This window comes from Rattus norvegicus, chromosome 2 (genome assembly GCF_036323735.1).
Source record: "Rattus norvegicus strain BN/NHsdMcwi chromosome 2, GRCr8, whole genome shotgun sequence".
Classification (NCBI taxonomy): Eukaryota; Metazoa; Chordata; class Mammalia; order Rodentia; family Muridae; genus Rattus; species Rattus norvegicus.
The window spans coordinates 181,583,070-181,607,046 of record NC_086020.1 but is presented as its reverse complement, the minus strand read 5'-3'; the positions used below and the strand labels follow the sequence as shown (position 1 = coordinate 181,607,046).

At 52.6% G+C, this 23,977-nt stretch overlaps 1 protein-coding gene across 1 annotated transcript; it reads right to left on the bottom strand.

The window, feature by feature from the left end:
* Positions 1–10,582: 10,582 nt before the first annotated feature.
* Flg (filaggrin) lies at positions 10,583–23,246 on the bottom strand (the record flags this gene model as incomplete). The annotated part of the gene is given in 2 exon segments (NM_001393766.1): positions 10,583–23,144; positions 23,147–23,246. Coding segments are annotated over 2 exon segments (12,166 nt in total), but the record flags the coding sequence as incomplete, so codon positions are not given.
* Positions 23,247–23,977: the final 731 nt, after the last annotated feature.

Sequence of the window (23,977 nt, the reverse complement as noted above, 5' to 3'; positions counted from 1 at the left end):
TGGATATAAGGCCTCTATCTGTTGTAGGGTTGGTAAAGATCTTTTCCCAATCTGTTGGTTGCCGTTTTGTCCTAACCACAGTGTCCTTTGCCTTACAGAAGCTTTGCAGTTTTATGAGATCCCATTTGTCAATTCTTGATCTTAGAGCATAAGCCATTGGTGTTTTGTTCAGGAAATTTTTTCCAGTGCCCATGTGTTCCAGATGCTTCCCTAGTTTTTCTTCTATTAGTTTGAGTGTGTCTGGTTTGATGTGGAGGTCCTTGATCCACTTCGACTTAAGCTTTGTACAGGGTGATAAGCATGGATCGATCTGCATTCTTCTACATGTTGCCCTCCAGTTGAACCAGCACCATTTGCTGAAAATGCTATCTTTTTTCCATTGGATGGTTTTGGCTCCTTTGTCAAAAATCAAGTGACCATAGGTGTGTGGGTTCATTTCTGGGTCTTCAATTCTATTCCATTGGTCTATCTGTCTGTCTCTCTACCAATACCATGCAGTTTTTATCACTATTGCTCTGTAATACTGCTTGAGTTCAGGGATAGTGATTCCCCCTGAAGTCCTTTTATTGTTGAGGATAGCTTTAGCTATCCTGGGTTTTTTGTTATTCCAGATGAATTTGCAAATTGTTCTGTCTAACTCTTTGAAGAATTGGATTGATATTTTGATGGGGATTGCATTGAATCTGTAGATTGCTTTTGGTAAAATGGCCATTTTTACTATATTAATCCTGCCAATCCATGAGCATGGGAGATCTTTCCATCTTCTGAGGTCTTCTTCAATTTCTTTCTTCAGTGTCTTGAAGTTCTTATTGTACAGATCTTTTACTTGCTTGGTTAAAGTCACACCGAGGTACTTTATATTATTTGGGTCTATTATGAAGGGTGTCGTTTCCCTAATTTCTTTCTCGGCTTGTTTCTCTTTTGTATAGAGGAAGGCAACTGATTTATTTGAGTTAATTTTATACCCAGCCACTTTGCTGAAGTTGTTTATCAGCTTTAGTAGTTCTCTGGTGGAACTTTTGGGATCACTTAAATATACTATCATGTCATCTGCAAATAGTGATATTTTGACCTCTTCTTTTCCGATCTGTATCCCTTTGATCTCCTTTTGTTGTCTGATTGCTCTGGCTAGAACTTCAAGAACTATATTGAATAAGTAGGGAGAGAGTGGGCAGCCTTGTCTAGTCCCTGATTTTAGTGGGATTGCTTCAAGTTTCTCTCCATTTAGTTTAATGTTAGCAACTGGTTTGCTGTATATGGCTTTTACTATGTTTAGGTATGGGCCTTGAATTCCTATTCTTTCCAGGACTTTTATCATGAAGGGGTGTTGAATTTTGTCAAATGCTTTCTCAGCATCTAATGAAATGATCATGTGGTTCTGTTCTTTCAGTTTGTTTATATAATGGATCACGTTGATGGTTTTCCGTATATTAAACCATCCCTGCATGCCTGGGATGAAGCCTACTTGATCATGGTGGATGATTGTTTTGATGTGCTCTTGAATTCGGTTTGCCAGAATTTTATTGAGTATTTTTGCGTCGATATTCATAAGGGAAATTGGTCTGAAGTTCTCTTTCTTTGTTGTGTCTTTGTGTGGTTTAGGTATAAGAGTAATTGTAGATTCGTAGAAGGAATTCGGTAGGGCTCCATCTGTTTCAATTTTGTGGAATAGTTTGGATAATATTGGTATGAGGTCTTCTATGAAGGTTTGATAGAATTCTGCACTAAACCCATCTGGACCTGGGCTCTTTTTGGTTGGGAGACCTTTAATGACTGCTTCTATTTCCTTAGGAGTTATGGGGTTGTTTAACTGGTTTATCTGTTCCTGATTTAACTTTGATACCTGGTATCTGTCTAGGAAATTGTCCATTTCCTGAAGATTTTCAAATTTTGTTGAATATAGGTTTTTATAGTAAGATCTGATGATTTTTTGAATTTCCTCTGAATCTGTAGTTATGTCTCCCTTTTCATTTCTGATTTTGTTAATTTGGACGCACTCTCTGTGTCCTCTCGTTAGTCTGGCTAAGGGTTTATCTATCTTGTTGATTTTCTCAAAGAACCAACTTTTGGTCCTGTTGATTCTTTCTATGGTCCTTTTTGTTTCTACTTGGTTGATTTCAGCTCTGAGTTTGATTATTTCCTGCCTTCTACTCCTCCTGGGTGTATTTGCTTCTTTTTGTTCTAGAGCTTTTAGGTGTGCTGTCAAGCTGCTGACATATGCTCTTTCCTGTTTCTTTCTGCAGGCACTCAGCGCTATGAGTTTTCCTCTTAGCACAGCTTTCATTGTGTCCCATAAGTTTGAGTATGTTGTATCTTCATTTTCATTAAATTCTAAAAAGTTTTTAATTTCTTTCTTTATTTCTTCCTTGACCAGGTTATCATTGAGTAGAGCATTGTTCAATTTCCACGTATATGTGGGCATTCTTCCCTTATTGTTATTGAAGACCAGTTTTAGGCCGTGGTGGTCCGATAGCACGCATGGGATTATTTCTATCTTTCTGTACCTGTTGAGGCCCGTTTTTTGACCGATTATATGGTCAATTTTGGAGAAAGTACCATGAGGAGCTGAGAAGAAGGTATATCCTTTTGCTTTAGGATAGAATGTTCTATAAATATCCGTTAAGTCCATTTGGCTCATGACTTCTCTTAGTCTGTCGACATCACTGTTTAATTTCTGTTTCCATGATCTGTCCACTGATGAGAGTGGGGTGTTGAAATCTCCCACTATTATTGTGTGAGGTGCAATGTGTGTTTTGAGCTTTAGTAAGGTTTCTTTTACGTATGTAGGTGCCCTTGTATTTGGGTCATAGATATTTAGGATTGAGAGTTCATCTTGGTGGATTTTTCCTTTGATGAATATGAAGTGTCCTTCCTTATCTTTTTTGATGACTTTTAGTTGGAAATTGATTTTATTTGATATTAGAATGGCTACTCCAGCTTGCTTCTTCTGACCATTTGCTTGGAAAGTTGTTTTCCAGCCTTTCACTCTGAGGTAGTGTCTGTCTTTGTCTCTGAGGTGTGTTTCCTGTAGGCAGCAGATTGCAGGGTCCTCGTTGCGTATCCAGTTTGTTATTCTATGTCTTTTTATTGGGGAGTTGAGGCCATTGATATTGAGAGATATTAAGGAATAGTGATTATTGTTTCCCTTTATATTCATATTTGGATGTGAGGTTATGTTTGTGTGCTTTCATTCTCTTTGTTTTGTTGCCAAGATGATTAGTTTCTTGCTTCTTCTAGGGTATAGCTTGCCTCCTTATGTTGGGCTTTACCATTTATTATCCTTTGTAGTGCTGGATTTGTAGAAAGATATTGTGTAAATTTGGTTTTGTCATGGAATATCTTGGTTTCTCCATCAATGTTAATTGAGAGTTTTGCTGGATACAGTAACCTGGGCTGGCATTTGTGTTCTCTTAGGGTCTGTATGACATCAGTCCAGGATCTTCTGGCCTTCATAGTTTCTGGCGAGAAGTCTGGTGTGATTCTGATAGGTCTCCCTTTATATGTTACTTGACCTTTTTCCCTTACTGCTTTTAATATTCTTTCTTTATTTTGTGCGTTTGGTGTTTTGACAATTATGTGACGGGAGGTGTTTCTTTTCTGGTCCAATCTATCTGGAGTTCTGTAGGCTTCTTGTATGCCTATGGGTATCTCTTTTTTTAGGTTAGGGAAGTTTTCTTCTATGATTTTGTTGAAGATATTTACTGGTCCTTTGAGCTGGGAGTCTTCACTCTCTTCTATACCTATTATCCTTAGGTTTGATCTTCTCATTGAGTCCTGGATTTCCTGTATGTTTTGGACCAGTAGCTTTTTCCGCTTTACATTATCTTTGACAGTTGAGTCAATGATTTCTATGGAATCTTCTGCTCCTGAGATTCTCTCTTCCATCTCTTGTATTCTGTTGGTGAAGCTTGTATCTACAGCTCCTTGTCTCTTCTTTTGGTTTTCTATATCCAGGGTTGTTTCCATGTGTTCTTTCTTGATTGCTTCTATTTCCATTTTTAATTCCTTCATCTGTTTGATTGTGTTTTCCTGGAATTCTTTCAGGGATTTTTGCCATTCCTCTCTGTAGGCTTCTACTTGTTTATTAATGATTTCCTGTGTTTCCCTAAGTGTGTTCATGTCTTTCTTGAAGTCCTCCAGCATCATGATCAAATATGATTTTGAAACTATATCTTGCTTTTCTGGTGTGTTTGGATATTCCATGTTTGTTTTGGTGGGAGAATTGGGATCCGAGGATGGCATGCAGTCTTGGTTTCTGTTGCTTGGGTTCCTGCGCTTGCCTCTCGCCATCAGATTATCTCTAGTGTTACTTTGTTCTGCTATTTCTGACAGTGGCTAGACTGACCTATAAGCCTGTGTGTCAGGAGTGCTGTAGACCTGTTTTCCTCTCTTTCAGTCAGTTATGGGGACAGTGTGTTCTGCTTTCGGGCGTGTAGTTTTTCCTCTCTACAGGTCTTCAGCTGTTCCTGTGGGCCTGTGTCTTGAGTTCACCAGGCAGCTTTCTTGGAGCAGAAAATTTGGTCTTACCTGTGGTCCCGAGGCTCAGGTTCGCTCGTGGGGTGCTGCCCAGGGGCTCTCTGCAGCGGCAGCAACCAGGAAGACCTGTGCCGCCCCTTCCGGGAGCTTCAGTGCACCAGGGTTCCAGATGGTCTTTGGCTTTTTCCTCTGGCGTCCGAGATGTGTGTTCAGGGAGCAGTCTCTTCTGGTTTCCCAGGCTTGTCTGCCTCTCTGAAGGTTTAGCTCTCCCTCCCACGGGATTTGGGTGCAGAGAACTGTTTATCCAGTCTGTTTCTTTCAGGTTCCGGCGGTGTCTCAGGCGCAGAAGTCCTGCCGCTCCTGGGCCCTCCCCCACGGGAGCCCAGAGGCCTTATACAGTTTCCTCTTGGGCCAGGGATGTGGGCAGGGGTGAGCAGTGTTGGTGGTCTCTTCCGCTCTGCAGCCTCAGGAGTGCCCACCTGACCAGGCGGTTGGGTCTCTCTCTCACCGGGTCTGGGAGCAGAGAGCTGCTGCGGGCCGGGATCCGCGGGTGTGGGACTATTGAGTAACTCTTTTAACTGGGGGAAACAACGGCTGTATACATCTTTGGTGTAGGTCTGTGACCATTCCACCACTGGTCATAGCAACTTGGGGAGGTGGAACGTGGGGAGTTTGACTGTGCTTATCCTATGCCACTGCTGGGGCAGCTGCTGGGCTGTAAGAAGCACTGAGACATCACATTGTGGGGGTGGTAAAATGCAGTCTGAGATGGAAAGTTGAAACTGGTTCTGGGGTCCCCAGGCTTGTGACAAGGTCGGGGTTGTGGAATTCTCAGACTCTTGGACATCCAGGTGCTACTGGGAGCCTCAAAAGAGCAGAGTCTAGGGCCTGCAGGCTGGGGACAGCATCTAGCCTTGGGCTAGGGGAAAAGGGGAGCTCCAGCTTGTATCATGGGGTGATTGTCCTTGACAGAGGCAGACTTGGTGGCTGTTGCAGGGAGGGATGTCTGGAAAGAGAAGCTTATTGGTTAAGCCCTCTGCGCCTCTAGGCACGTCATTAGCATGGAGAACTCTGTTTTGGGCCTATTGGTCATAAACACATTTCTTTTATGTGAGAAGCATGGCATGTGTTCTAAGTCAGGAGTCTGGCAGGGCGCTGGGAGCTGGGAGTTACCTAAGCCTCAGGTGTGTGCCCACCAAGTCTCTGGGTCTCAACCTGCTCTACCTTACCAAACTTCCTAGCACCATACCTTGGGGGTGAGGAGGGGCTCTGAGGTGAGTGTACATCATTGGTTAGGGCTGAGGTGCTGGGGATGCCTTATTTGCATAAGAAATCCAGGGGCTGCTGGCTGTAATCTTATAATGAAAGCAATTTTTAACCCATATATAACCTGGTCATTAGGCTACATGCTGGCTGGAGCAGAAAGGAAGTAGTCCTACTTCTGCCAGTCTCAGGATGACCTTTTTGGGGTTTGGGCATGCTCCAAGTCTGCTTCCCATGGCTTCACAGCTCCCCTGGCCCTGTGAAGTATGTGATATATAATGTTGGCAGTAGCTTATACATTTTACATTTACTTGGTTGCCTCAAGAGGACATGTCAAGTCCTCTTGGTTTGTACCATCTAAATTTGTGTAAATACATCTTGTGTTGTTTATATAATGGTAAAGTTCCTTAATGAGGCATTTTTTCATAACATATCTTTGTTGTTAACGGAAGAGTAAATGTGTACTCAATGAAAAATTAGTCACCCTTAAGATTAAGGGAGATTTGTGATTTGCAGAAACATAGATGAACCTGAAAGCATAATTTTAAATCACACACAGAAAGATAAATATTGAATGATAAGGAATCTAAATAAAAGTCAAACTCATGAAAACAAAATGAGTAGAATAGTGGTTATTAGGGTTGAGTATATAGGAAAGGAGAAGACCATTGAACAAAGAATTAAACTCTTCTGTCCAAGAAGAGTGATTACTGGAAACTTAATGTAAAATTTTTTACTATAGTTAATACTTGTGTTGTGGAGTTTGTTAAGAGGTTAGACCTTGTGTGCCATCTACATACACACTCAGAAAAGGAAACTATGTGAAGTAATTGATATTATTAAACCTACCTAGACTATAGAGATTATTTAACATTATATTCATACATCTAAACATTGCATTGTATACTCAAAATGGACTACTTTAATTTGCTATTTATTCTTAAAAAAATCTGGGCAAGGGAAGTCTAGCCTTGAACTTTGGTTTCCCAAATATATCATCCATGATCTGGTCTCCTGTTAATTCTCAAAAAGTATCTCATAAATACTATATTCCCAGACCTCATACCTCTCCCAAATCCACATAAGCTAGCACTCTTATGGATGTTGAAAAACTGATGATTTGGTTAGATAGTAGTTTCTTGCTTCTGTCAGGAAGAGTTTATATTTATTGTATCTGGTTCATTGGAGACCTTTCATTCCTCTTCTTTCTAGTAATTTCTTTATGTAGCAGACTTTTGGCTAGTTTGTAGGTTCTTTTTTCTTCCACCATTCTGTTTCCCTATTCTTCCATCCCTTTAACCTCCTAACACTAGGTAGGAGAGAAAAAAGAATATATGGTAAAGGGGTGACAATATTTTTAGACTACTTCCTGTTAATTAGGAGCATCAAGTTCCTTGGGGCAAGTTTGGTCCTTGCTCTCAGGATACCAAATTTCTTCTCATATCTTTGTGAATGACCACTTTACAAGCCGCAGCAAACTGCAACCAACAGCAAGCAACATTATCCAACCACCAACCAACCAGCCACCCCTACTGGGACTTGAGCATTATGGGAAAAGTCCCCAGAATTCCAGACATCACATAAATGCAGAAACTCTCTGCAGCTGGCAAAATCAAACCTTTTCTAGAGCATGAGGCCAATCATAGTCTACTGCTCTGGACACTCTGAAGCAGTGCCCATATCTCACAGCTGGAAATGAAGTTAAAACAGATTCCCATAACAATTTCTGTGTTTTTCAAAGAAACTAAAATTTTCATTACATCTTTATATCACTGCCTATCTATAGAAATGACTCTTTCTAGTATCACATATTTCAAGATATCAAAGCAATGACTATATTCATTTCTTTATATTAATTGTCTGCAATATTTGAATGTTTACAATACCTTTTAGTGATAGAAGTGAGGACTTGAAAGACAGAATTAAGTTAGAAATCTTTTAATTTTTTTTTTTAGGTTGAGGTGGGTTATTGTCTGTCTGTCTGTAAATCTATATCTATCTATCTATCTATCTATCTATCTATCTATCTATCTATCTATCTATCTCCACTTATGGCCTGAACCTTTGCAATATAGTCCAGACTAGCTTTGAATATACTATCTTTCTGCTTTAGCCTCAGCACCATCATGCCTAACACTAAAAAATCATCTTCAAATAAGTATGTTTTAATTTTGATTTTGTTTTCTTGTGTTGGATATTGCATTTTGTTCTTTTTTTTTTTTCTTTTCTTTTTTTCGGAGCTGGGGACCGAACCCAGGGCCTTGCGCTTACTAGACAAGCGCTCTACCACTGAGCTAAATCCCCAACCCCTGCATTATACATGTCAGAAACTATACTATTGAGTTCGATGTTTCCAGGTTTTCAATTTTATACCTACCACATATTTGTCATTAAACTATGGGTAGATATTTAATGGTATATTTTCTTAATATTTTGTTCTTCATTTTCTTATTTCACCCATGCCTAAAACTTTCCCCAAGTGACAAATACTTATTGAATGTCTATTATGTGTCAGACTCAATTCTAAGTATTTTTCATGTAACTACTACGTAGTTTGTTATGAGAGTCAGAGACATATCTGCTTCTGACAGAATCCCTTCATGGTTCAAGGAAGATTTTGAGTAGAGATGCTCCAGTTGTGGTAAGGTAGCCACTGGGCAAGAATTGCCCTAATTCATGTAGAGACAAAAATACTGTCCAGGAAAGGACACATGATGCAGGATAGTTGGCAGCTTAGCTCTGACAAAACAGGGTAAGCTAGTCCTTCATAATTCCTGCTTCACTTAAGGTCTGTCAGATGGTTCTGGGTATGAAGTCTGAAGAAATGGGGGACTGTCCAGGTAGTAAGCTGTCTCTACAAATTGGTTAAGTTTTGGAAGCTATGTTTTTGGTGATTCCTATCTATTTGGGTAATATTTATTTGTTCTCATATCTCGGATGAGGTTGAAGACTAGTTGAAGTCTCATACACTTAAGCTATTTAGCATTGAGGAAGATGATGTAAAATTGAAAGGATGGTTTTCAGATGGTAATTCAAGTTAAAAATCAGAACATAATTCAAATATAGAACTGTAAACTTGTTGCAGTAAAAAAGCAGCATGACCAGTTCCTATGCATACTTCCGTCCTCTCCAAGGATCTCTCTGACCAGGCGGTCCACAGGTGTTTCAGTGTGGCACCTTGCCACTCTGTTCTCTAGTGTTGGTTCTGGCACCTGTGGGGCCAAATGGAACTACCATAATTTATCTCTAATTAGTATGTCTCACGGCAGCTCTCTGCTCACTGCAGACTCTTTGGTTACAGCTAACTGGTAAAATGAAGGCTCTAGAAGTCCAGCATGGGCTGGCCTATCACCACTCCCTGGCACAGACTCTGCTCACACTCCCAGCTATTCAGTGAAGTCATGACTCTAGCAACTGTGATTTATCAATCAGACTTATATGTTAAATTCTCAATCCACAATACATCCTCACAATAAACTCACAACTAATTGATAAGGATATAAAACGACCACCTAGATAAGATAAATTTGCCTACAGAAATCCAGCCCAACTACCTTGCAATTCAAGACCACCCAGATCTGTCATCCTTCTTGTCTCCACTTTGATTCTCTTCTCTTTTCCTTCTCTTCTGCCTTATAAAAGCTTTGTTGCCACCTTATTTTTTACTGTCCAATCTTTAACATAACTTGTGCTAGCCCTCACCTGCATATATAGACATCAATCTACATAAACTCTTTAAGTTAGATGGTAGCGTAATATACCTAAATTGACAAAATTGATTGATTGGAGATTATTAGTATATATCATAACTTATAGTCACATAACTGTTACAACTAATGTATATTTGAGAGAAAAGGCCTTTTTAAATGAACAAAAGGGGGAAATGTTGTGGATTTGGTTTATTGCTTGCTTGTATTGTGTTAATTGTGTCCTCCCCCAAAATTACACAAGAATCCTGCATGTAAGACACTGCAGGTCCCTGCCTCTAGTGGCTTCTAACTGGTAATTAAACCTGCAGGTGCTCAGTGGCTGGGCAAGGAGACAGAGACAGGAATTTTGTTTTCCCAGGCTAGGGAACTGAGGGCAGAAAAGGATTTAGTACTGCCACACTGGGGAAAAACCATGCTTGAAGGATCTGTCTCGATAGCTGCAGAACAATCATATAAGAGTTGGGAAAGAGCAGCCCCAGAGAACACCCAATTGAGTCTAGGGTACCAAAGATGGAATATAAATTTTAGTAAGTGATAATTCAGGAGTATAGGAGGGGAGGCATTAGCAACACGGGAATTTAGGAGTGGCTCAGGCATTGCTCTGTTTAAGGTACATTAAAATAGAACTCTCTCTCTCTCTCTCTCTCTCTCTCTCTCTCTCTCTCTCTCTCTCTCTCTCTCTTTCTGTGTGTGTGTTTCATTTGAGAATCCAGAGAAATGGGGAAGTACTGGGAAATGCGGAGAGCTGAAAATGGGGGAAATGGAGTAGATAAACCTACTATGGCTACACTTAATATCGGCTTATTATCTTGCAGGAACTTATTTATGTGATAAATTCACATGTGAATTGAGGATGTGTACCTAAGGCCTACAAAATCTCATATTATTGGATTTTAAAATCAAGGTAAAATGTTAATTTTTAATTTATAAAAAAATGTAGAATGGAAGGTGGTGTTATGGAGAAGTTATTTCAGTAGAGAAGTGTATGGGTATATTATTAATTTTATCGTTAGTAATTTCGGAGCTGACAGTACCTTATGGTCACATAGCAATTCTATAAAGTTTGAAAGATTCAGTAATGAAACGCAGAAATAAGTCTTTAAGGGAAAACATGATAAACAAGCAGTACTAGATAGCCAATTGTTTATTTTCAATTATTATACAATTTTACTGTGGTGAATTAGAAATGTCCAATGGGATTTAAATGATTGAAGAAGAAAGTACAGATTTTAGGAGTACAAAGGATAGACATGATAAACTCCTAGTGCAGGCAGGGCATTATGCATACAAAAGACTCATTATAAATTTTGAGTATTTTAAAACTTTTGGGTAAAATTGTGTCTAGTCTTCAATGAACCAAATTAAACATTTTAAAGACGAAAGAAAGAACTATGATAGGAAACAACATGAGGTTAAAAATTAAATTCTTGATCCTAAGAAATATCTATTACGAAAACTCAGGATTTAGGCTCAAAATATTGATAGAGTAAAGGGAACTATAAAGGAAAAGGAAATACCTGATATGAATTAAGGATAATAAGGAACCAAAAACCCAAATACTAAAATGAACAATCCCTATGTTTGAGGTTATATTTCAGCATTTAATCTGTTGCAAATTGCTGCTCATTGTTAATAATAATAGCAATGTGATTGACTAAAACTAAGATATTTAGATTTAACAATAGAATCATAGCCATCAGAACCTTCAACAGAGGCCTGCTGGCTCCCTGAGCTGGAGCCTGCCCTCCTGTGAGTGGTTGAGGTCTGCCCTTGCCCGATCCCGGCATGGGCTCCAGAATGGCCTTCGCTGTCACTGGACTGGCTGGCGCTGGCCTCCCGGGTTCTACCCCTCCTGGATTCGATGTGCCTGGCTCTGTCGGGGGACTGCTGGCCAGCTGGGGACTCTCCTCTTCCTCTGGAGCCGGTTCTTGTGCTGCCCGGGGTTGAGTCAGCATGTCGTTGGGCGGACTGCTGTCCACGGCTGGATCCGGTCCGGCCAGCAGTGTCTGGAGACTGTTCGGGGCGAGATGTGTGCCTGGTGGCTGCAGTGCCTCTGCGGCCGGCCTGACCACCGGAGGCCTCGCTCTCACTGTGGGAGCCGGCCTGGCCTCCCCTGGACCCGGAGCGGGCAGAGCGGTCTGTTGCCTGCTCGTGGCGGTCTTCGTGGGCTCTCCCAGTGGAGTGTCCTGAGCGTCCACGGCTGATGGTCTCGCTCCTTCTGGACTGGGCGTGCTCAGAGCTGTCCCTGGCAGCCTCCCTCTGGGGCCCCGGACCCTCACTGGCACTGGCTCCAGACCTTCCGCGTGCGATCTCCTCCTGGGTGCGAGCGGAGCTGTGCGCCTGGTGAGAGCCCCTTTGCCTGGTGCTGTCGCTTTCCTGTTCATGGCGAGCTGCCCGGTGCGTTCTCCCACTGGACCCCTGCTGCCTGTGGCTGGACTCTGGCTGTTGGTGTTCATGTTCTCGTTCCTGTTCATGCTGGTGCCGCTGCCGCTGCTGCTGCCGCTGCTGTTGCTGCTGCTGGTGGTGCCCCTGCTGGGCATCGGACTCGTCCTCGGTTTCTTCTACACCATAGTAGTACACCTGGGGGTGTCCGGAGCCCTGCTGGCCTCGGGAGGGTCGCTGCTCGTGCCTCTGGCTTGTTTGGATCCCACCGTGGGCTCCCTGTGTGTGTGCTTCTGAGTAGTCGGAGTGGCCCTCGCTGTCGCTGGCCTGACTCTCGCTGGACCCGCGAGGCCTCCTGCTGTCAATGCTTGTGGCTGTGTGGGCTTGTGCTTGCCCGGCCCCAGAGTGCCTGTGGCTGTCTGTCGACTGCCCATGACGAGCGATGCCCTGAGCTTCCCTGCTTCGGGACCCTGCACGACCCTGGCCTGATGCCTGGCCTTGACTGGCCCCTGAGCGACTGGAGGTGTCAGCTGCTTGGCCACCAGCAGAGGCCCGCTGGCTCCCTGAGCTGGAGCCTGCCCTCCTGTGAGTGGTTGAGGTCTGCCCTTGCCCGATCCCGGCATGGGCTCCAGAATGGCCTTCGCTGTCACTGGACTGGCTGGCGCTGGCCTCCCGGGTTCTACCCCTCCTGGATTCGATGTGCCTGGCTCTGTCGGGGGACTGCTGGCCAGCTGGGGACTCTCCTCTTCCTCTGGAGCCGGTTCTTGTGCTGCCCGGGGTTGAGTCAGCATGTCGTTGGGCGGACTGCTGTCCACGGCTGGATCCGGTCCGGCCAGCAGTGTCTGGAGACTGTTCGGGGCGAGATGTGTGCCTGGTGGCTGCAGTGCCTCTGCGGCCGGCCTGACCACCGGAGGCCTCGCTCTCACTGTGGGAGCCGGCCTGGCCTCCCCTGGACCCGGAGCGGGCAGAGCGGTCTGTTGCCTGCTCGTGGCGGTCTTCGTGGGCTCTCCCAGTGGAGTGTCCTGAGCGTCCACGGCTGATGGTCTCGCTCCTTCTGGACTGGGCGTGCTCAGAGCTGTCCCTGGCAGCCTCCCTCTGGGGCCCCGGACCCTCACTGGCACTGGCTCCAGACCTTCCGCGTGCGATCTCCTCCTGGGTGCGAGCGGAGCTGTGCGCCTGGTGAGAGCCCCTTTGCCTGGTGCTGTCGCTTTCCTGTTCATGGCGAGCTGCCCGGTGCGTTCTCCCACTGGACCCCTGCTGCCTGTGGCTGGACTCTGGCTGTTGGTGTTCATGTTCTCGTTCCTGTTCATGCTGGTGCCGCTGCCGCTGCTGCTGCCGCTGCTGTTGCTGCTGCTGGTGGTGCCCCTGCTGGGCATCGGACTCGTCCTCGGTTTCTTCTACACCATAGTAGTACACCTGGGGGTGTCCGGAGCCCTGCTGGCCTCGGGAGGGTCGCTGCTCGTGCCTCTGGCTTGTTTGGATCCCACCGTGGGCTCCCTGTGTGTGTGCTTCTGAGTAGTCGGAGTGGCCCTCGCTGTCGCTGGCCTGACTCTCGCTGGACCCGCGAGGCCTCCTGCTGTCAATGCTTGTGGCTGTGTGGGCTTGTGCTTGCCCGGCCCCAGAGTGCCTGTGGCTGTCTGTCGACTGCCCATGACGAGCGATGCCCTGAGCTTCCCTGCTTCGGGACCCTGCACGACCCTGGCCTGATGCCTGGCCTTGACTGGCCCCTGAGCGACTGGAGGTGTCAGCTGCTTGGCCACCAGCAGAGGCCCGCTGGCTCCCTGAGCTGGAGCCTGCCCTCCTGTGAGTGGTTGAGGTCTGCCCTTGCCCGATCCCGGCATGGGCTCCAGAATGGCCTTCGCTGTCACTGGACTGGCTGGCGCTGGCCTCCCGGGTTCTACCCCTCCTGGATTCGATGTGCCTGGCTCTGTCGGGGGACTGCTGGCCAGCTGGGGACTCTCCTCTTCCTCTGGAGCCGGTTCTTGTGCTGCCCGGGGTTGAGTCAGCATGTCGTTGGGCGGACTGCTGTCCACGGCTGGATCCGGTCCGGCCAGCAGTGTCTGGAGACTGTTCGGGGCGAGATGTGTGCCTGGTGGCTGCAGTGCCTCTGCGGCCGGCCTGACCACCGGAGGCCTCGCTCTCACTGTGGGAGCCGGCCTGGCCTCCCCTGGACCCGGAGCGGGCAGAGCGGTCTGTTGCCTGCTCGTGGCGGTCTTCGTGGGCTCTCCCAGTGGAGTGTCCTGAGCGTCCACGGCTGATGGTCTCGCTCCTTCTGGACTGGGCGTGCTCAGAGCTGTCCCTGGCAGCCTCCCTCTGGGGCCCCGGACCCTCACTGGCACTGGCTCCAGACCTTCCGCGTGCGATCTCCTCCTGGGTGCGAGCGGAGCTGTGCGCCTGGTGAGAGCCCCTTTGCCTGGTGCTGTCGCTTTCCTGTTCATGGCGAGCTGCCCGGTGCGTTCTCCCACTGGACCCCTGCTGCCTGTGGCTGGACTCTGGCTGTTGGTGTTCATGTTCTCGTTCCTGTTCATGCTGGTGCCGCTGCCGCTGCTGCTGCCGCTGCTGTTGCTGCTGCTGGTGGTGCCCCTGCTGGGCATCGGACTCGTCCTCGGTTTCTTCTACACCATAGTAGTACACCTGGGGGTGTCCGGAGCCCTGCTGGCCTCGGGAGGGTCGCTGCTCGTGCCTCTGGCTTGTTTGGATCCCACCGTGGGCTCCCTGTGTGTGTGCTTCTGAGTAGTCGGAGTGGCCCTCGCTGTCGCTGGCCTGACTCTCGCTGGACCCGCGAGGCCTCCTGCTGTCAATGCTTGTGGCTGTGTGGGCTTGTGCTTGCCCGGCCCCAGAGTGCCTGTGGCTGTCTGTCGACTGCCCATGACGAGCGATGCCCTGAGCTTCCCTGCTTCGGGACCCTGCACGACCCTGGCCTGATGCCTGGCCTTGACTGGCCCCTGAGCGACTGGAGGTGTCAGCTGCTTGGCCACCAGCAGAGGCCCGCTGGCTCCCTGAGCTGGAGCCTGCCCTCCTGTGAGTGGTTGAGGTCTGCCCTTGCCCGATCCCGGCATGGGCTCCAGAATGGCCTTCGCTGTCACTGGACTGGCTGGCGCTGGCCTCCCGGGTTCTACCCCTCCTGGATTCGATGTGCCTGGCTCTGTCGGGGGACTGCTGGCCAGCTGGGGACTCTCCTCTTCCTCTGGAGCCGGTTCTTGTGCTGCCCGGGGTTGAGTCAGCATGTCGTTGGGCGGACTGCTGTCCACGGCTGGATCCGGTCCGGCCAGCAGTGTCTGGAGACTGTTCGGGGCGAGATGTGTGCCTGGTGGCTGCAGTGCCTCTGCGGCCGGCCTGACCACCGGAGGCCTCGCTCTCACTGTGGGAGCCGGCCTGGCCTCCCCTGGACCCGGAGCGGGCAGAGCGGTCTGTTGCCTGCTCGTGGCGGTCTTCGTGGGCTCTCCCAGTGGAGTGTCCTGAGCGTCCACGGCTGATGGTCTCGCTCCTTCTGGACTGGGCGTGCTCAGAGCTGTCCCTGGCAGCCTCCCTCTGGGGCCCCGGACCCTCACTGGCACTGGCTCCAGACCTTCCGCGTGCGATCTCCTCCTGGGTGCGAGCGGAGCTGTGCGCCTGGTGAGAGCCCCTTTGCCTGGTGCTGTCGCTTTCCTGTTCATGGCGAGCTGCCCGGTGCGTTCTCCCACTGGACCCCTGCTGCCTGTGGCTGGACTCTGGCTGTTGGTGTTCATGTTCTCGTTCCTGTTCATGCTGGTGCCGCTGCCGCTGCTGCTGCCGCTGCTGTTGCTGCTGCTGGTGGTGCCCCTGCTGGGCATCGGACTCGTCCTCGGTTTCTTCTACACCATAGTAGTACACCTGGGGGTGTCCGGAGCCCTGCTGGCCTCGGGAGGGTCGCTGCTCGTGCCTCTGGCTTGTTTGGATCCCACCGTGGGCTCCCTGTGTGTGTGCTTCTGAGTAGTCGGAGTGGCCCTCGCTGTCGCTGGCCTGACTCTCGCTGGACCCGCGAGGCCTCCTGCTGTCAATGCTTGTGGCTGTGTGGGCTTGTGCTTGCCCGGCCCCAGAGTGCCTGTGGCTGTCTGTCGACTGCCCATGACGAGCGATGCCCTGAGCTTCCCTGCTTCGGGACCCTGCACGACCCTGGCCTGATGCCTGGCCTTGACTGGCCCCTGAGCGACTGGAGGTGTCAGCTGCTTGGCCACCAGCAGAGGCCCGCTGGCTCCCTGAGCTGGAGCCTGCCCTCCTGTGAGTGGTTGAGGTCTGCCCTTGCCCGATCCCGGCATGGGCTCCAGAATGGCCTTCGCTGTCACTGGACTGGCTGGCGCTGGCCTCCCGGGTTCTACCCCTCCTGGATTCGATGTGCCTGGCTCTGTCGGGGGACTGCTGGCCAGCTGGGGACTCTCCTCTTCCTCTGGAGCCGGTTCTTGTGCTGCCCGGGGTTGAGTCAGCATGTCGTTGGGCGGACTGCTGTCCACGGCTGGATCCGGTCCGGCCAGCAGTGTCTGGAGACTGTTCGGGGCGAGATGTGTGCCTGGTGGCTGCAGTGCCTCTGCGGCCGGCCTGACCACCGGAGGCCTCGCTCTCACTGTGGGAGCCGGCCTGGCCTCCCCTGGACCCGGAGCGGGCAGAGCGGTCTGTTGCCTGCTCGTGGCGGTCTTCGTGGGCTCTCCCAGTGGAGTGTCCTGAGCGTCCACGGCTGATGGTCTCGCTCCTTCTGGACTGGGCGTGCTCAGAGCTGTCCCTGGCAGCCTCCCTCTGGGGCCCCGGACCCTCACTGGCACTGGCTCCAGACCTTCCGCGTGCGATCTCCTCCTGGGTGCGAGCGGAGCTGTGCGCCTGGTGAGAGCCCCTTTGCCTGGTGCTGTCGCTTTCCTGTTCATGGCGAGCTGCCCGGTGCGTTCTCCCACTGGACCCCTGCTGCCTGTGGCTGGACTCTGGCTGTTGGTGTTCATGTTCTCGTTCCTGTTCATGCTGGTGCCGCTGCCGCTGCTGCTGCCGCTGCTGTTGCTGCTGCTGGTGGTGCCCCTGCTGGGCATCGGACTCGTCCTCGGTTTCTTCTACACCATAGTAGTACACCTGGGGGTGTCCGGAGCCCTGCTGGCCTCGGGAGGGTCGCTGCTCGTGCCTCTGGCTTGTTTGGATCCCACCGTGGGCTCCCTGTGTGTGTGCTTCTGAGTAGTCGGAGTGGCCCTCGCTGTCGCTGGCCTGACTCTCGCTGGACCCGCGAGGCCTCCTGCTGTCAATGCTTGTGGCTGTGTGGGCTTGTGCTTGCCCGGCCCCAGAGTGCCTGTGGCTGTCTGTCGACTGCCCATGACGAGCGATGCCCTGAGCTTCCCTGCTTCGGGACCCTGCACGACCCTGGCCTGATGCCTGGCCTTGACTGGCCCCTGAGCGACTGGAGGTGTCAGCTGCTTGGCCACCAGCAGAGGCCCGCTGGCTCCCTGAGCTGGAGCCTGCCCTCCTGTGAGTGGTTGAGGTCTGCCCTTGCCCGATCCCGGCATGGGCTCCAGAATGGCCTTCGCTGTCACTGGACTGGCTGGCGCTGGCCTCCCGGGTTCTACCCCTCCTGGATTCGATGTGCCTGGCTCTGTCGGGGGACTGCTGGCCAGCTGGGGACTCTCCTCTTCCTCTGGAGCCGGTTCTTGTGCTGCCCGGGGTTGAGTCAGCATGTCGTTGGGCGGACTGCTGTCCACGGCTGGATCCGGTCCGGCCAGCAGTGTCTGGAGACTGTTCGGGGCGAGATGTGTGCCTGGTGGCTGCAGTGCCTCTGCGGCCGGCCTGACCACCGGAGGCCTCGCTCTCACTGTGGGAGCCGGCCTGGCCTCCCCTGGACCCGGAGCGGGCAGAGCGGTCTGTTGCCTGCTCGTGGCGGTCTTCGTGGGCTCTCCCAGTGGAGTGTCCTGAGCGTCCACGGCTGATGGTCTCGCTCCTTCTGGACTGGGCGTGCTCAGAGCTGTCCCTGGCAGCCTCCCTCTGGGGCCCCGGACCCTCACTGGCACTGGCTCCAGACCTTCCGCGTGCGATCTCCTCCTGGGTGCGAGCGGAGCTGTGCGCCTGGTGAGAGCCCCTTTGCCTGGTGCTGTCGCTTTCCTGTTCATGGCGAGCTGCCCGGTGCGTTCTCCCACTGGACCCCTGCTGCCTGTGGCTGGACTCTGGCTGTTGGTGTTCATGTTCTCGTTCCTGTTCATGCTGGTGCCGCTGCCGCTGCTGCTGCCGCTGCTGTTGCTGCTGCTGGTGGTGCCCCTGCTGGGCATCGGACTCGTCCTCGGTTTCTTCTACACCATAGTAGTACACCTGGGGGTGTCCGGAGCCCTGCTGGCCTCGGGAGGGTCGCTGCTCGTGCCTCTGGCTTGTTTGGATCCCACCGTGGGCTCCCTGTGTGTGTGCTTCTGAGTAGTCGGAGTGGCCCTCGCTGTCGCTGGCCTGACTCTCGCTGGACCCGCGAGGCCTCCTGCTGTCAATGCTTGTGGCTGTGTGGGCTTGTGCTTGCCCGGCCCCAGAGTGCCTGTGGCTGTCTGTCGACTGCCCATGACGAGCGATGCCCTGAGCTTCCCTGCTTCGGGACCCTGCACGACCCTGGCCTGATGCCTGGCCTTGACTGGCCCCTGAGCGACTGGAGGTGTCAGCTGCTTGGCCACCAGCAGAGGCCCGCTGGCTCCCTGAGCTGGAGCCTGCCCTCCTGTGAGTGGTTGAGGTCTGCCCTTGCCCGATCCCGGCATGGGCTCCAGAATGGCCTTCGCTGTCACTGGACTGGCTGGCGCTGGCCTCCCGGGTTCTACCCCTCCTGGATTCGATGTGCCTGGCTCTGTCGGGGGACTGCTGGCCAGCTGGGGACTCTCCTCTTCCTCTGGAGCCGGTTCTTGTGCTGCCCGGGGTTGAGTCAGCATGTCGTTGGGCGGACTGCTGTCCACGGCTGGATCCGGTCCGGCCAGCAGTGTCTGGAGACTGTTCGGGGCGAGATGTGTGCCTGGTGGCTGCAGTGCCTCTGCGGCCGGCCTGACCACCGGAGGCCTCGCTCTCACTGTGGGAGCCGGCCTGGCCTCCCCTGGACCCGGAGCGGGCAGAGCGGTCTGTTGCCTGCTCGTGGCGGTCTTCGTGGGCTCTCCCAGTGGAGTGTCCTGAGCGTCCACGGCTGATGGTCTCGCTCCTTCTGGACTGGGCGTGCTCAGAGCTGTCCCTGGCAGCCTCCCTCTGGGGCCCCGGACCCTCACTGGCACTGGCTCCAGACCTTCCGCGTGCGATCTCCTCCTGGGTGCGAGCGGAGCTGTGCGCCTGGTGAGAGCCCCTTTGCCTGGTGCTGTCGCTTTCCTGTTCATGGCGAGCTGCCCGGTGCGTTCTCCCACTGGACCCCTGCTGCCTGTGGCTGGACTCTGGCTGTTGGTGTTCATGTTCTCGTTCCTGTTCATGCTGGTGCCGCTGCCGCTGCTGCTGCCGCTGCTGTTGCTGCTGCTGGTGGTGCCCCTGCTGGGCATCGGACTCGTCCTCGGTTTCTTCTACACCATAGTAGTACACCTGGGGGTGTCCGGAGCCCTGCTGGCCTCGGGAGGGTCGCTGCTCGTGCCTCTGGCTTGTTTGGATCCCACCGTGGGCTCCCTGTGTGTGTGCTTCTGAGTAGTCGGAGTGGCCCTCGCTGTCGCTGGCCTGACTCTCGCTGGACCCGCGAGGCCTCCTGCTGTCAATGCTTGTGGCTGTGTGGGCTTGTGCTTGCCCGGCCCCAGAGTGCCTGTGGCTGTCTGTCGACTGCCCATGACGAGCGATGCCCTGAGCTTCCCTGCTTCGGGACCCTGCACGACCCTGGCCTGATGCCTGGCCTTGACTGGCCCCTGAGCGACTGGAGGTGTCAGCTGCTTGGCCACCAGCAGAGGCCCGCTGGCTCCCTGAGCTGGAGCCTGCCCTCCTGTGAGTGGTTGAGGTCTGCCCTTGCCCGATCCCGGCATGGGCTCCAGAATGGCCTTCGCTGTCACTGGACTGGCTGGCGCTGGCCTCCCGGGTTCTACCCCTCCTGGATTCGATGTGCCTGGCTCTGTCGGGGGACTGCTGGCCAGCTGGGGACTCTCCTCTTCCTCTGGAGCCGGTTCTTGTGCTGCCCGGGGTTGAGTCAGCATGTCGTTGGGCGGACTGCTGTCCACGGCTGGATCCGGTCCGGCCAGCAGTGTCTGGAGACTGTTCGGGGCGAGATGTGTGCCTGGTGGCTGCAGTGCCTCTGCGGCCGGCCTGACCACCGGAGGCCTCGCTCTCACTGTGGGAGCCGGCCTGGCCTCCCCTGGACCCGGAGCGGGCAGAGCGGTCTGTTGCCTGCTCGTGGCGGTCTTCGTGGGCTCTCCCAGTGGAGTGTCCTGAGCGTCCACGGCTGATGGTCTCGCTCCTTCTGGACTGGGCGTGCTCAGAGCTGTCCCTGGCAGCCTCCCTCTGGGGCCCCGGACCCTCACTGGCACTGGCTCCAGACCTTCCGCGTGCGATCTCCTCCTGGGTGCGAGCGGAGCTGTGCGCCTGGTGAGAGCCCCTTTGCCTGGTGCTGTCGCTTTCCTGTTCATGGCGAGCTGCCCGGTGCGTTCTCCCACTGGACCCCTGCTGCCTGTGGCTGGACTCTGGCTGTTGGTGTTCATGTTCTCGTTCCTGTTCATGCTGGTGCCGCTGCCGCTGCTGCTGCCGCTGCTGTTGCTGCTGCTGGTGGTGCCCCTGCTGGGCATCGGACTCGTCCTCGGTTTCTTCTACACCATAGTAGTACACCTGGGGGTGTCCGGAGCCCTGCTGGCCTCGGGAGGGTCGCTGCTCGTGCCTCTGGCTTGTTTGGATCCCACCGTGGGCTCCCTGTGTGTGTGCTTCTGAGTAGTCGGAGTGGCCCTCGCTGTCGCTGGCCTGACTCTCGCTGGACCCGCGAGGCCTCCTGCTGTCAATGCTTGTGGCTGTGTGGGCTTGTGCTTGCCCGGCCCCAGAGTGCCTGTGGCTGTCTGTCGACTGCCCATGACGAGCGATGCCCTGAGCTTCCCTGCTTCGGGACCCTGCACGACCCTGGCCTGATGCCTGGCCTTGACTGGCCCCTGAGCGACTGGAGGTGTCAGCTGCTTGGCCACCAGCAGAGGCCCGCTGGCTCCCTGAGCTGGAGCCTGCCCTCCTGTGAGTGGTTGAGGTCTGCCCTTGCCCGATCCCGGCATGGGCTCCAGAATGGCCTTCGCTGTCACTGGACTGGCTGGCGCTGGCCTCCCGGGTTCTACCCCTCCTGGATTCGATGTGCCTGGCTCTGTCGGGGGACTGCTGGCCAGCTGGGGACTCTCCTCTTCCTCTGGAGCCGGTTCTTGTGCTGCCCGGGGTTGAGTCAGCATGTCGTTGGGCGGACTGCTGTCCACGGCTGGATCCGGTCCGGCCAGCAGTGTCTGGAGACTGTTCGGGGCGAGATGTGTGCCTGGTGGCTGCAGTGCCTCTGCGGCCGGCCTGACCACCGGAGGCCTCGCTCTCACTGTGGGAGCCGGCCTGGCCTCCCCTGGACCCGGAGCGGGCAGAGCGGTCTGTTGCCTGCTCGTGGCGGTCTTCGTGGGCTCTCCCAGTGGAGTGTCCTGAGCGTCCACGGCTGATGGTCTCGCTCCTTCTGGACTGGGCGTGCTCAGAGCTGTCCCTGGCAGCCTCCCTCTGGGGCCCCGGACCCTCACTGGCACTGGCTCCAGACCTTCCGCGTGCGATCTCCTCCTGGGTGCGAGCGGAGCTGTGCGCCTGGTGAGAGCCCCTTTGCCTGGTGCTGTCGCTTTCCTGTTCATGGCGAGCTGCCCGGTGCGTTCTCCCACTGGACCCCTGCTGCCTGTGGCTGGACTCTGGCTGTTGGTGTTCATGTTCTCGTTCCTGTTCATGCTGGTGCCGCTGCCGCTGCTGCTGCCGCTGCTGTTGCTGCTGCTGGTGGTGCCCCTGCTGGGCATCGGACTCGTCCTCGGTTTCTTCTACACCATAGTAGTACACCTGGGGGTGTCCGGAGCCCTGCTGGCCTCGGGAGGGTCGCTGCTCGTGCCTCTGGCTTGTTTGGATCCCACCGTGGGCTCCCTGTGTGTGTGCTTCTGAGTAGTCGGAGTGGCCCTCGCTGTCGCTGGCCTGACTCTCGCTGGACCCGCGAGGCCTCCTGCTGTCAATGCTTGTGGCTGTGTGGGCTTGTGCTTGCCCGGCCCCAGAGTGCCTGTGGCTGTCTGTCGACTGCCCATGACGAGCGATGCCCTGAGCTTCCCTGCTTCGGGACCCTGCACGACCCTGGCCTGATGCCTGGCCTTGACTGGCCCCTGAGCGACTGGAGGTGTCAGCTGCTTGGCCACCAGCAGAGGCCCGCTGGCTCCCTGAGCTGGAGCCTGCCCTCCTGTGAGTGGTTGAGGTCTGCCCTTGCCCGATCCCGGCATGGGCTCCAGAATGGCCTTCGCTGTCACTGGACTGGCTGGCGCTGGCCTCCCGGGTTCTACCCCTCCTGGATTCGATGTGCCTGGCTCTGTCGGGGGACTGCTGGCCAGCTGGGGACTCTCCTCTTCCTCTGGAGCCGGTTCTTGTGCTGCCCGGGGTTGAGTCAGCATGTCGTTGGGCGGACTGCTGTCCACGGCTGGATCCGGTCCGGCCAGCAGTGTCTGGAGACTGTTCGGGGCGAGATGTGTGCCTGGTGGCTGCAGTGCCTCTGCGGCCGGCCTGACCACCGGAGGCCTCGCTCTCACTGTGGGAGCCGGCCTGGCCTCCCCTGGACCCGGAGCGGGCAGAGCGGTCTGTTGCCTGCTCGTGGCGGTCTTCGTGGGCTCTCCCAGTGGAGTGTCCTGAGCGTCCACGGCTGATGGTCTCGCTCCTTCTGGACTGGGCGTGCTCAGAGCTGTCCCTGGCAGCCTCCCTCTGGGGCCCCGGACCCTCACTGGCACTGGCTCCAGACCTTCCGCGTGCGATCTCCTCCTGGGTGCGAGCGGAGCTGTGCGCCTGGTGAGAGCCCCTTTGCCTGGTGCTGTCGCTTTCCTGTTCATGGCGAGCTGCCCGGTGCGTTCTCCCACTGGACCCCTGCTGCCTGTGGCTGGACTCTGGCTGTTGGTGTTCATGTTCTCGTTCCTGTTCATGCTGGTGCCGCTGCCGCTGCTGCTGCCGCTGCTGTTGCTGCTGCTGGTGGTGCCCCTGCTGGGCATCGGACTCGTCCTCGGTTTCTTCTACACCATAGTAGTACACCTGGGGGTGTCCGGAGCCCTGCTGGCCTCGGGAGGGTCGCTGCTCGTGCCTCTGGCTTGTTTGGATCCCACCGTGGGCTCCCTGTGTGTGTGCTTCTGAGTAGTCGGAGTGGCCCTCGCTGTCGCTGGCCTGACTCTCGCTGGACCCGCGAGGCTCCTGCTGTCAATGCTTGTGGCTGTGTGGGCTTGTGCTTGCCCGGCCCCAGAGTGCCTGTGGCTGTCTGTCGACTGCCCATGACGAGCGATGCCCTAAGCTTGTCAACTGTGAGTATTATAGTCCAACCTAAAGCCTTATGGACCATGGTTTATTGGGCAAAATGGAATATGTATGCTGTGTGTGTTTTATATTTAATATATAGTTTAGCAAGTTTATGATTACCCCGTGAAAGAACCGAATTTAAGCCTTATAAATCAATCAAAATGATGGGGAAAAGAAGATGCAAAATTGATGCAAGGTAAAGTGAGAGATAATAAATATTGCTTCAGTAGAATGGTCTAATAATTAGTGGGCAATCGCTGCCTTTTACTCAATTTGATGGGCTGATGATTTCTGTCAGAAAAAATGTTCAAAAACGTTACTTTAAGAGTTTATTTGATTGTTTTGGATCAGCCCTCCTATTGAGAGCAGAGATAACTGGTTTTGTGTGTGTGTGTGTGTGTGTGTGTGTGTGTGTGTGTGTGTTGTTATTTCTGTGGAACTATAAAGCTCATTTTAGTTTATTGTAGTTTATATTCAAACTGAAAAAGCACTCATCATGTGGCAGATACAATAATGGACAAAGCAAGGAATAATCTTACTTGAGAACATAGGGAATCAGTGATAAATGAGGAATAGTTAAATAATACATGAGGAAATTTTAGTGTATATTGACATAATAAAATGATAATACTAATATATGTCAGCATTTAAAAAATAGGTTGAGATATTCAATCTAACAAAGCTGGTTGGATTTATTAACTCCTTGTGAGTTTTCATAGTTCAAATGA